This window comes from Oryx dammah, unplaced genomic scaffold, assembly GCF_014754425.2.
Source record: "Oryx dammah isolate SB20612 unplaced genomic scaffold, SCBI_Odam_1.1 HiC_scaffold_11072, whole genome shotgun sequence".
Classification (NCBI taxonomy): domain Eukaryota; kingdom Metazoa; phylum Chordata; class Mammalia; order Artiodactyla; family Bovidae; genus Oryx; species Oryx dammah.
In genome coordinates, this window is record NW_024080466.1 from 2,658,177 (window position 1) to 2,672,105 (window position 13,929).

At 43.6% G+C, this 13,929-nt stretch overlaps 1 protein-coding gene across 1 annotated transcript in view; it reads right to left on the reverse strand.

Moving 5' to 3' along the window:
• The window catches only part of LOC120860405 (interphotoreceptor matrix proteoglycan 1-like), a 157,171-nt gene that overhangs the window by 2,141 nt on the left and 141,101 nt on the right, over positions 1-13,929 (reverse strand). The window contains 1 exon segment of the mRNA XM_040236206.1: positions 9,086-9,251. Coding sequence (XP_040092140.1) covers positions 9,086-9,251 — 166 coding nt within the window.

The window sequence follows — 13,929 nt, forward strand, 5'->3', positions numbered from 1 at the left end:
TGCTAAAAAACAACCCTGTAATAACATTTTGTTCATGCAATTTAAAAATATAATGTATTTAAAATTTCTATGTGTATAGTTCCAGACTCTCATATATACATGTCATATAATCTCTGATAATACTGTACACACATTTTGCACCTTGTTTTTTTTTTCCTCTTTAAATTACAAAATGAGTGTGGTATTTGTGAGATGTTTTCTGATGATGTATATTTCCTTATCAGTAAATTCTTTCCCTTCTGTCAATATTCTCTCCAGTATAATTTCAGGGAAAGGGGGAAGGAGGGAAACCCTGTCCCGGTCCTTGTGTTTGATTGGAAGAAGGCGGAAAACTGAGATGGGTGGTTTGAAGAGGATGAGTATCAAGTTCCTGGTTCCTCCTGACTCCAGCTAAGGTAGCATTTTTGGTTCGTATTTGCCCTATCTGGGCAAATTGGAGGCTCCGAGAAAACCAAGGATCAGGCAGATACTGGCGTCAGGACTAAGAGGTCACCGGTGAGGGGACCATGGCAATAGAAACTTCTCAAAGGATCTTGTAAGACAAGAAGAGCTGCCTCGCTCTGCTATACATCCAGACACCACCTGAGAGGAGAGGGGAGTCGGGGAGGACCTGTGAGCTGGGCTGTATATCCCAAGGGAGCTGAGTCGCCTCAAATGATTATTTGAGCTATTAATCAAATGCAGTTTTATAAACTAGATTGGAGTATATTAAACTCTAAGCTCTCCCTCTCATGTTTCCCCCCACCCCTCCATTATCCAGTTGAGAAAGGGTTCAAAAGGGAGTTAGGAATAGCTTATAAAGGAAAAAAAAAAAAAACAGACCTTCCCCCACCCCACCCTATTTGAGGTATAGCATGTGAGTAAACCTATGATCTTGCTGTAGTTAAAACATTACTTCCATATTATTAAAGCCTCCTCATAAATGTCACTTTTTACCATCATGTACTTAATCTGGCCCCTATATTTGGAAATGGTTTTCCTTGTTATAAATAATGTCATAGAGAACATGTTAGGCCCTACTGAAGGACAAAGTGAAAAAGCCTAATTCTGAAGAGGAAAAGTCATGTATTAGATGTAGGTTTGCATGGTCAGTGCATTTATGATGGTGATTGTGATTCATAAAAGTCAAGCTCATCAGGCCAAAAAGAGAGACCTTGGAAAATGGAAATTTTGTTTATTCTGGGGAGCAGTTTGCCATGTTGCTAGTGCAACTGATTCTATGTATAAAAATCGAAACTCAAAGGAAATGAAAAATGTATGGTCTGTGTTCATAAATATTGAATGCAGGAAAGGAACTGAAAGAAAAAGGTGAAAATAGAGTGAATGACAATGGCTTGGCGCTAGAAGGAAGCCCTGAACCAGGTGCCAACATGTGCTGTGCGTCCAGGGCCTCATCTTCCCAGCAGGGCCCTGGCCCGCAGTACACCCTCCTCTTCTCTTTCTTCACTTTCAGGTGGAATAACAAAAATGCAACCAAGTGTACAGTTCTTTAGGGAATGCTGCTTTCAAACCTGTAACACTGTGTCCTCAGCTGATTTCCCTCTGAGATTAGTTGTAAGTTCCAGGTAGGGAATCAATTTTTCCTTACAGGGCTGCCCTTTGTTGATGACTGTCACACAGCACGGAGCAGCTGACACCCAGGAGCATCTAAGGTATTGCTTACCAAACCCACGGATTTATTCTTCTTGTCCTCATTTTAAGATGAGACATTGAGGCTTAAAGTGGGGAAATGTAGCTTAAGGTCGCAACTAGTTTGGGTAGAGCTTAAACTTGGAATTTGGGACTAACTTTAAAGCCGCCAAACTCTTTTTCTTCCAGCTTAACTGAGATATAATTGACATCAGCACTGTATAAGTTTAAGGTGTAGAGATAATGTCTTGACTTACATACATCATGAACTGATGACCATGATAATTTTAATGAACATGCATCATCTCGGATAGAAGACAAAATTAAAGAAAGAGAAAAAAAAATATTTTTCCTTGTGATGAGAACTCAGTATTCTCTTAACTTTCGTTTATAATGTCACAGCAGTACTAATTATACTTACCAGACTGTACATTACAGTCATAATACTTATCTGTTTCATAACTGGAAGTTTGTAACTTTTGACCACCTTCATCAAATTCCCCCTAGCCCAGATCCTGCCTCTGGTAACCACAAATCTCTTCTTTCTGTGAGTTTGTTTGTTTTTGAAGTATAACTGACCTGCAATACTACGTTATTTCCTGTTATACAACACAGTGATTCAAGATTTCTGTACATTTCAAAGGTGTGTGTAGCTACAGAGTGTCACCCTATACATTTATTACAGTTATTGACGATGTCCCTCACACTCCACATTTCATACCCATGACATTTATTTTGCAACAGGAAGTTTGTACCTTACCTGTGTGCTTGAGTCCAGGCTTCCCACAGTCCTCCTGTTAGTCCCAGCCATCTTCCAACCAGCCAGGCGGCTTGTCTCCCCCATGTAGGACCCCAGGACTGGGGCGTCAAATCTGGAGCTCTCACTGTGGACCACCCAGGGAGGGTGTCCACTGGTGTAATCTCCCCTTTCCACTGAGCTCCCTTCCAGGAACACAGGTCTGGACCTGATCACTTTTCTTCATTTTCTACCTGATGCCATGTGGATCTTTCTTACAGCGTTGGTTGTACAGGCATCTTTCTGCCAGTTTCCAGTTATTTTTCAGGGAGAATTGTTCCATGCGTAGATATATTTTTGATGCGTTCATGGGGGGATTTGTTCATGGCTCATGTCCTGCTATCCCACCATCTTATATAAAGTAATTATTGATAGTGAAAGTGTGAGTGAAGTCACTCAGTCGTGTCCGACTCCTGTGACCCCATGGACTATAGCCTACCAGGCTCCTCCCTCCATGGGATTCTCCAGGCAAGAGTACTGGAGTGGGTTGCCATTTCCTTCTCCAGGGATTGGGGGTTTGTTTTTGTAGTTCTTTTTTTTCCTTTTACTCTCTTCCTTTCTGATTTATTATCTTTAGTGTTGTGTTTGAATTTATTTTCTCCTTTTTTGTGTATCTATTATAGATTTTTGGTTTGTGCATACCATGAAATATCATTTAGATAATATATAATAAATATGATTTATATAAGGTAATCATACAAAAAAAAAGTAATCATACATATAATTATTTTAAGTTGCTGATCTCTTAAATTCATATGCATTTTAACAACCCAGCATTTTTACTCTCCTAGATCATGTTTACCATTTTTGTTTTACATGTTTTACATACTTTTGTATATTTCTAAACCACTTACTGTGAATATAGATGATTTTACTGCTTTTGTCTTTAACCTCCCTTTTAGCGTTATATGTGGTTGATTTATTAACTTTACTATATATTAATATTTGCTTGTAACAAAAAGTTTTTTCTTTCATAATTTTCATATTTCTAGCTGTGGAAATTTGTGCTTGGTAACATCCTTCTAACATTTCTTGTAAAACTAGTTTGGTGGTGCTGAATTCTTTTGGCTTTTTCTTGTCTGTAAAATTTTGATCTCTCCATAAAATCTGAATGAAAGCCTTGCTGGGTAGGGTACTCTGGGTTGTATGTTTTTCCCTTTTATCACTTTAAATATGTCGTGCCCCTCCATTCTGGCCTGCAGCGTTTCTGGTGAAAAGTCAACTGACAGCCTTACCTTCTTGTCGCTTTTCCCTTGGTGCTTTTAATGTTCTTTTTCTCTTCAATTTTTGCCATTTTAATTACAGCGTGTCTTAGTGTGGTCCTCTGTGGACTGTTCCTGTTTGTGACTCTCTGTGCTTCCTGGACCTGCGTGTCTGTCTCCTCTCCCAGGTTGAGGACGTTTTCAACTCTCATGTATTCAATATGTCCTCTTCCTCTTCATTTCTCCTCTTCTCCTGGGACCCTTACATGCTTGATGTTGTCTCGGAGGGCTCTAAATCTGCCATCTTTTTTTTTTTTTTTTTGGCTCAGCTTCAGGGATTTCTACATCTCTGTCTTCCAGTTCACGCTGTATCATCTAATCTACTTTCTAGTGTATTTTCTTTTTAATTCCAGTTATTGTATTCTTCATCTCCGGTGCTTGTTTATATTTCTCACTTTGTTAAAAGCTTTTAACTTCTCACTTTACTCATCCACTCGTCTTCCAAATTCTTTGAACATCTTTGCAATCATTACCTTGAACCCCTTATTGGGTAAATTGTTTATCTCCACTTCACTTAGTTCTTTCAGGGTCTTATCTTGTACCTTTGGAGCATATTCTTCTGCTTAATTTGCTGTTTCCATTTCTGTGTATTTGATTTGTTGGTTACGTTTCCTAAGCTCGCAGAAGTGGCCTTTTGTAGGAGATGTCCTGTGCATCCGAGTGGTACACTCCCCGCCGGTCACCAGAGCCACATGCTCTAGACACATCCTTTGTGTGTGCAGTTTTGGCTCTGCTGTTGTGCCAGGCTGACTACTGCAGATGGTCTGGTAGATGTGCCTGGTCCTGGTCTCTTTGGTTGCCAAACCCTGACTTGTGTGGAGGCTACTGGTCACCTGTGGGTGGGACCAGGTCATTGGGTGGCTGACTACATGGCCCTGACGGGTGACAAGGTTAGCACTAGGTCACTGGCGGGTGGAACCTGGCTCTAGGGTGGGTTGTTACAGAGCCAGTGGTCCAGGATCCAGTGTTAGCCTGCTGGTAGGCAGAGCCAGTTCCTAATGTGGCTGGCCTGGGGGTCTAGGATGTTCTAAAAGAGGTGTTGGCCCACCCATGAGTAGGGCAGCTGACTGAGGGCTCCAAGGTGTCTCAGACCAGGAGGCAGCTTGCTCATAGGGAGGCCTGTGGCCCAGGGGATCTTTGGGCTGGTGCCTACCCACTGAGGGGTGAATCCAGGTTCCAGGGTCTCTGACTAAGGGCTCTGGGGATCCTGGAGTTGTTAGTCCACTGGTGGGTGAGGCTTTGCCCTGGGTTCTCAGAATGGCTAGGGGCTCAGGAGTTCCCAGGCAGCCAGTCTGCAGCTGGGTGTGGCTGTGCCCCCACCTATCTATACTTCACTTGTCATCTGATCCTCAAATAAGTAAATTGCCAGAGTCACACAAATGATGGCATCTTGTGAGGGACGGAAATAACTGATGAGACAAAGGGCAGGTGGTGGGGGTCCAGGAGAGGTGCTCAGAGCACCACTGGGCTCCGATTTTTCTCCAGTGAGAATCTGTCTGAAGCAGCTCATGGGGGCAGTGGGGTTTATCTTCATGCTGAGGATATAATGCTGCTGCTGCTGCTGCTGCTAAGTTGCTTCAGTCATGTCCAACTCTGTGCGACCCCATAGATGGCAAACCACCAGGCTCCTCTTTCCCTGGGATTCTCCAGGCAAGACTACAGGAGTGGGTTGCCATTTCCTTCTCCAATGCATGCATGCATGCATGCTAAGTCGCTTCAGTCGTGTCTGACTCTGTGCGACCCCATGGAGAGCAGCCCACCAGATTCCTCTGTCCATGGAATTCTCTAGGCAAGAATACTGGAGTGGGTTGCCATTTCCTTCTCCAGAGGATATAATACTCAGGGCTTAATACTTCACATTTGAAAAGGGATCTTTAATCAAGGAGTTGGAAAGAGTAGAATTGAGGGGATGTGGCAGATTTCTCTTCACCACCCCCCGAAGAAATTGAGTTTCTCTTCATTCTTCTGGTGTCCTTTCCCCCAACTCTCCTTCTCTCTCCCTCCCTTCCTATCTATTGGGCTTCGCCAGTGGCTTAGACAGTAAAGAATCTGCCTGCAATACGGGAGACCTGGGTTTGATCCCTGGGTGGGGAAGATCCCCTGGAGAAGGCAATGGCCATCCTCTGCAGTATTCTTGCCTGGAGAATCCCATGGACGGAGGAGCCTGGCAGGCTACAGTCCATGGGGCCTTTCTCCCTCCCTCCCTTCCTATTACCCAGCATCTAACATGGCAACGAGCACATAGGTACTCAAACATGTTGTTGAATTGAATTGGCGTAATGGGCAGCTTATTCCTGTGTAACTGCATTTTGGGGTCCCTGTCAACCCCCAGAGGCAGGCAGAGGGGGAGGCAGTAAGAGGAGGCAAACCTTCGTGACAGCTTTCCAGATCGCCGTGTGCTTTGCTCTGCCCATCTCACTCATAACCACCCAGAAAGTGGTCTTTCTTCCTCTAGAAGAAGGGTGACTAAAATGACAAATTGTATAGCCATCTGAACCAGGAAATAAGGTTGACTAAAGTAGAAATCATATTCATTGTTTGTAAAGGGCACGGGCCACCCCTTTCTCTTCCACGTCTTATCGGGGCCTTGCTCATTACTCTCTCTTCCTTTCCTCCCCCTTTCATTTTATGTTACACAGGTGAAACAGGAACATATTCACATAACTAAAAACTGTGGACCACAGATCTGCTCCTCTCCGTTGTTAAGTGGAATGATAATTAAGTGAACCTATTAGTCTACATATTTGCTATGTAAATATAAGCACATTGTATTCACTTCCTGACTGCTTGCCCAATCCCCATCTCTCCAAGAGAGAGAAGCTTCATCTAAATTATTTCATCTGATTGATGCTTGCCATTTGTCTGTCTCCGGTATTCCTTTGGAAAAGGTGTATGGATTCATGACGTATTCCAATGTATTGTCTATAGATTACAAGATAAAGTCAAGCTGATACTTTTTAAGCTGACCTGTCTCTATACTTAGAAATGTCTCTCAATAGTAGGCTTCCCTCATGCCTCAGATGGTAAAGAATCTGCCTGCAATGCAGGAGACATGTGTTCGATCCCTGGGTTGGGAAGATCCCCTGGAGAAGGAAATGGCAACTCACTCCAGTATTCTTGCCTGGAGAATTCCATAGACAAAGGAGCCTGGCAGCCTACGATTGCAAAGAGTTGGACATGACTGAGTGACTATCACTAGAATGAATCATATAACATTGTATGAATTGTGACTGACAAAATGGCAATGCCATATGGTTGAACCTAAAATACTTATAAGTACATATTCCTATTATTAATCCATTACATAAATGGCATTTATTATCCTGAAATTTACTTTTCTCATTTAATGAAATGTCTTGCTCTTTTTCTACAGCAGTTCTAGTAGACTATCTTACTGCTTTTAATTGCCACAATGAATATAACTCCACACTATGGATTTAACTGATTCCCTACCGATAAGCTGCACAATTGTTTCATGGCTCAAAGCAATGATTCTGTGAACATTGCAAAGTGCAACTATTTTTGTAAGGATAATTGTCTAAAAGTAGAGTGTCTTAGTCAAATTTAAAATATTGACAACTTTCTCTTGCAATAAGGTCTTCCCATTTTTTCTACTGGTAATGCCTGATAGAACTAGTTTTTCCCTGATATTATCTGCACTGGATGCTATTAACCTTTTGCTAAACTCATGAGTAACGAATGATGTCTTCATATTGTTTTTAGATTTCCCTACTTGTAGTGAGATTGATTATCTTTTCCTGTGCTTCATGGGTCATTTGGATATCTTCTATGAACTCTGCCTCTGTATTTTTTGCTCATTTTATTATTAGTATGTTTACCTTTTATTGATGTGTAGGAGCTCTTATTAGTAGGGATATTCATCCTTTATCTATAAGTTGTGAGTATTTTTCTCCCACCTCATTGATTATCTGTTTATTTTATTTTTGGTGTCCTTGCCCCTGTGGAAACCCTCTTCTTAATGTCTTCTTGGATTGATGTTTTAGTCAGGAAAATTTTTTTTCAAAGCCCAATTTGTAGAAATGTAGAAAAAAGTCTCCTCATATTTTCACACTTCCAATTTTAGGTTTGAATCTTTGATGTTGATTTGTGTGTGGTAATAAACTAATTTTAATTTATTTTTCTAAATGGAGGGCCAGTTTTATCCTATTGCAAAGAGTTGACTCATTGGAAAAGACTCTGATGCTGGGAGGGATTGGGGGCAGGAGGAGAAGGGGACAACTGAGGATGAGATGGCTGGATGGCATCACGGACTCGATGGACGTGAGTCTGAGTGAACTCCGGGAGTTGGTGATGGACAGGGAGGCCTGGCGTGCTGCGATTCATGGGGTCACAGAGTCGGACACGACTGAGCGACTGAACTGAACTGATACACGACTGAGCGACTGAACTGAACTGATTGCTGTTAACTCTATACTTACCTGACTGATTTGAAATGCTTGTTAAGATAAATTTCCTGATATATAAGGTTTTGTTTGGGGCTTATATATGTTTTATTGATCTACTGTCTAGGTCTGTATCTATATTAATGCTTTAAATCTTATTATTTTATGTGTTTCTAGTTTATAGAGTGGCCTCCCCACCACTGTACTTCAAGATTTTCTCTTGTACCTTTTTATTTCCAGAACATCAAATTCCATAACGAATCCTGTCAGGGTTTTAATTGGGATTAACTCAGGGAAAATTGACAGCATCATTATAATCCCCCCTTATTTGAAAAGATACTCTGTGTTTTGTGTTCTTTGTAAAGATGTTTAATAAATGTCATTTCATATACCCGCTGCAGCAAGCCAGCAGGGGGGGTTTATTAGTCTCATTATCCAGTGAAAAAATTGAGGTTTAGAGAAGTTAAGAAATGTGTCTTGCTACTTGCTTAGTAAATTGCTGAGCCAATTGCTTCTTAACCCCTACCGGATAATGGTCTTTAAGATACTTGAAAGTAACAGGGTATGTTTCATCAAGAAAAGGGCTAAATTTCTCTCATTTCTTGTTGATTATGTAAGCAGCTAGCCATGAGCCCCCCAGTGGGAAATTGGGGTAAGTGGCCATTAGATATCATTAAAAACTGACATAGGCTCATTTTTCTTCCCTTATTGGTCTTAATGAAACACTGTGGAAAGGCTGAGGACAAGTGGTTCTCAAAGTGTGGTCCTTGGCCCAGTAGCAGCAGCCATGCCTGGGCCTTACCCAGACTCAGTGAATCACAAGCAGCCTCGCATGGCCCGGCCACGTGTATTTCCACAAGTACTTCTCTGACAGATTCTTGCTGAAGTTTAAGAATCATAGGTTTAAGGGACCATGTGAAGACATTCTAATGATGGGTGTCTCAGAAGTCTAAGGAACGAATTCTCGGGTCTCAGCGCCGGGATGCTGGCCTCACCTGCACGGCGATCCCTTCCCCGGGATGTCTTCACAGTCCTCTATGGGAGCACAGGGGCCTGGGTCCCCTGATGGACAGCGACACTCAGCTTCCTCGGTCCACTCATTCCTCACACACTGGGCGAATTCGCCACAGGCCAGGAACTTGCAGGGATCTGCTTGATCCGCTGTAGAAAACAGGGTCTATTTTACTGATGCGTGGATGCCTGAGCAGTGGGACCGGCAAAAGTCAAGGCAGAAGATCGAGTAGGTTTGCCATCGCGCCACTGCGACGCGAGGGGTGCAGGAGTGAGAACAGAGTGGAGCAGAGAGAACCGAGCCATTCCTGTGTCTTTAAGGAGTGAGGTTACAGACACAGGTGATGACATACTCAGCTCCGCATTTAATTATGCACAAACTGGTGTGCGTGAGAATCAGCTAGAGGCCTTGTTGAATGTCAGACTCCTGAGCCCCACCATCACAATGTCTGATGTTGGAGGTTTAGAGACCAAGAATCTGTATCTCTAAGGCACTAACAAACAGACGAGGGAGACTTCCCTGGCAGTCCACTGGCTAAGACTTCTTTCTAATTAAGGCAGTACAGGTTCGATCCCTGGTCAGAGAACTAAGATCCCCACATGCCTCATGGCCAAAACAAGCAACCAACCAAACAAAAAACCCCAAAGGACCCACAAAAAACAAAAGCAATAATGTAACAAAGTCAATAAGGACTTTAAAAATGGTCCACATTAAAAAAAATCTTAAGAAAAAACCAAGCAGAACATTTTAAAAATTCTCTAATGTAGATGATGTTAATGTATCTGATCAGGGCAACACATTTTGACAACCACCTCATTAGAGAATTAAATTTTTTCTCCCCTGGGCATATATCTGGAAAAGACAGAAACTCTAAATTCAAAACAATACACCCACCCCAGTGTCCATAGCAGCACTATGTTCAGTAGCCAAGACATGGAAGCAACCTAAATGCCCATCAGCAGAGGAATGGATAAAGAACATGTATATATATATATACACGCAACAGCAACACGGAGGGACCCACTTACTAAGTGAAGTAATCAGAGAGAGACAAATATCTTAAGTATCACTTACATGTGGAATCTTAAAAAGACAATGATACGAGTGAACTTATTTACAAAACAGAAATAGATTCACAGCCACAACAAACTATGGTTACGAAAAAGGAAGGGAGTGGGGAAGAATGAATTGGGAATTTGAAATTAACAGATACACACTAGTACATATAAAATAAATTAGCAAGATATTGTATGGCACAGGGAAATATATGCAATACATTGTAATAACCTATTATGGAAAAAATACATGTATATTGTATGTATGTATAACTGAATCATTTTGCTATACACACGAAACACTAGAAATCGATTATATTTCAATAAAATTCTTTTTCTTTGTTAGAATTTTTTTTTTTTAAGGCAAACATTTTCTGCAGCGATTAGTTGGTAAACACATATTTAAGATCAGGGTTACCTTTTAAAGTAGTAGTCAGTAGCTTCCAGAACTTCCTGGTTTGAAAATCTCTTTTAGTCTCTTGCTGATCCCTAGAGGTTCTTTTCTTTGAAAATTCAAATAGACCTCAGGTCTTTCTTTGTTTTGTTTTTAGTCATCAATTGTTCTTTTTCACTCTATTCTTTTTTTTTTAATATAAATTTATTTATTTTAATTGGAGGTTAATTACTTAAAAAAATATTGTATTGGTTTTGCCACACATCAACATGCATCTGCCACAGGTATACACGTGTTCCCCATCCTGAACCCCCCTCCCTCCTCCCTCCCCATACCATCCCTCTGGGTCATCTCAGTGCACCAGCCCCAAGCATCCAGTATCATGCTCCACCCACCAGAACACCGACACTCTATTCTTAATTCTGTAGGATTGTCTCAAAATCTTGATCAAGTGCATTACAAATCAACAGACAATTATAAATCTCAGACTATCTAGCTCTGGGAGAATCGTGGCCCCTTCCAGCCCCTTCGTTGTCTTTTTGGAGTTGAGCACACCTTGGTCTCCAGGGGAGAAGCAAAAGGTCAGTATTATCACATGCTCTGGGCAGAACCACAACAGGCCACGGGTCCCCAGACCACTGTTTTTTCCCATTGAATCGCATCAGCTACTTACCCTTCAGATTATTTCAATAAGCACCTATCATGTGCTAGGAACTAGTGAAGTGAAAGGGAAAGTTGCTCAGTCACGTCAGACTGCGACCCCACGGAGTGTAGTCTGCCGGGCTCCTCTGTCCGCGGAATTCTCCAGGCCAGAATACTGGAGTGGGTAGCCCATGGATCTTCCCAACCCAGGGAGGGAATCCAGGTCTCCCGCATTGCAGGTGGATTTTAACATCTGAGCCACCAAGGAACCCAAGAATACTGGAGTGGGTAGCCTATACCTTTTCTGGTGGATCGTCCCAACCCAGGAATTGAAGCTGGGTCTCCTGCCTTGTAGGTGGATTCTTTCCCAGCTGAGCTACCAGGGAAGCCAGTTAGGGACTAGGGGACTGGCAATCCGGTGTGAAGCCACTCTTTCAAGAAGCCGAGGGGGGACAGTAAGACACACACACAGATGCTCCTGTACAAGAAGCCAAGTGTCTCGTCTAGTATAAGAACTCTAACCACGAGGATGCATTAGAGATGAGGGGCCAGGGAGATGGCTGAAGCCTGTGTTCAAAGTGGATTGCATTTGGATGTGCAAAGGCTAGGAAAGGAATTGCGACCGGACCCAGCATAAGCAGAGGCATGGAGGTGGGAGAGAAACAGGCATGTGAAGAGGGAGCAGGGCAAGTCAGCAAGCGGGGAGCAGACTCGTGGACGGGAAGGAAGGGAATTGAGCCTGGAGAGGTGAGTTCTGGCCAAGCTCTGGTAGGGCTTGAATGCCGTGCTAAGGACTTTGGACTCGACAGGAGGTAAGGGCCATGGAGGGTGTGAGGGCAGGGGAGGGCTGTAATCAGACTTGTGCTTTAGAAAACATGGACATAGATCTCAGAAGTTTCAGTTAGGATCGTTTCAGTGATCGTCTGAGCTGGTATCTCCCAAGCGGGAGCATTTGCAGAGCTCGATTTCAGCCGGACTTCATGTTTTATGGGGCTTCCCAGGTGGTGCTAGTGGTAAAGAGCCCACCAATGCAGGTAGACGTAAGAGATGTGGGTTGGATCCCTGATTTGGGAAGATCCCCTGGAGGAGGGCATGGCAACCCACTCTAGTATTCTTGCCTGGAGAATCCCCATGGACAGAGGAGCCTGGAGGGCTACAGCCCATGGGGTCGCACAGAGTCAGACATGACTGAAGCGACTTAGTACACACACACACTGAAAGTAGGCTTGGTGGCTAATTTTTAAAAAAAATGCTAGATGAGATCAACATAACGGGTTTCTCTCTTTCCCTTGGACTTTGACTCCAGCTATAGTCCCCTCTCTTTTTCCTTGTAAGCCTCTCCGAGTCACTGATAAGCTAATGTCTACTGTGCATCTTCAAGTGAAGGCTGCAGTCAGCTGCTTTGCTAAGTTTGTTGGCCACACAGAAGCCCTGCCTGTGGGTGTAGGCAGCTTGTGGGATGAGATTCCACTGACCCTCATGTTCACTTCTGAGCCAGTACCTCCTTGTGCTGGAAAAAGAGAGCGGGGGAGGTCAGTGAGACCAGTCCAAAGGGTGGGCAAGAGCAGTTCCTTGAAAACATATTTTTGGATCTCCCAGCAAGGTAGACCTGCTAGGTATTTACGTAAAGTTGTATTTTTCTGCAATTTGAGGTTTCCTGTGGACAAAGAGGCCTGAGTAATGCGATGTTTCCCCGCCTGACAGTTCCTAAAGCTGGCCACGTAAAGGAATCTTTGTCACTGTTTAGAAAATAACTCACATTTACCCTGACAACCCAGGTGGTTCACGTCCGGGGTCTGGCTTAATAAATAGCAGCTGTCAGCAGCTTGACACCCAGGCCTGCAGCCCTGAAAGCAGAGGCCGCGAGGGGACAGCGGAGTCTCCACCGCCCTCTCTCTGCTGGGGAGAAACAGATTTAACTTGGGAAGGAGGCTGAATGCACAGGCCTGCCCCTCTGAAAAGGAATAGGAAATGTGGGGTAGCCACATGAGTTTCTATTTTAAAAAATGTTTCTGTTTTGCCAGTGTTCCTTTCGGGCCAGCCAAGCATAGTCTATGCACCAGTAAAACTGAACCGGACACAGTAAGGCAGAAGCTGAGAAATGAATTTATCCACATTTGGGGGCCCTGAACTGGGTAACTCTGAAGAACAAATGCACTTAGTTTATAGAGTACTTGCTTTCCCTCCGTTTTGGGGGGGACTAGCCTACCGAGCGACTTCCCTTTCACTTTTCCCTTTCATGCATTGGAGAAGGAAATGGCACCCCACTCCAGTGTTCTTGCCTGGAGAATCCCAGGGACGGGGAGCCTGGTGGGCTGCCGTCTGTGGGGTCGCACAGAGTCGGACACGAGTGAAGCGACTCAGCAGCAGCAGCAGCAGCCTACAGAGCAGTAGCTTCTAGGTGGCGCTAGTGGTAAAGAACCCGCCTGTCAATCAAGAGATGCAAGAGACACGGGTTCGATCCCTGGGTCGGAAAGATCCCCTGGAGAAGGCCATGGCAACCCACTCCAGTATTCTTGCCTGGAGAATCCCACAGGCAGACGGAACCTGGCAGGCTACAGTCCATAGTATCAGACATGACTGAAGTGACTTAGCAGGCATGCATCCAGAGCAGTAGGTTTGCATTTTAAAGGTTTTGAAAAGCATTCCCAAGTGTGAACAGTCCCTGCTGCCTGCAGGGACACTTGGAAGCACTTTACAGTTAAAGCTAAAAAGATTATGATCCAGGTCATCAAG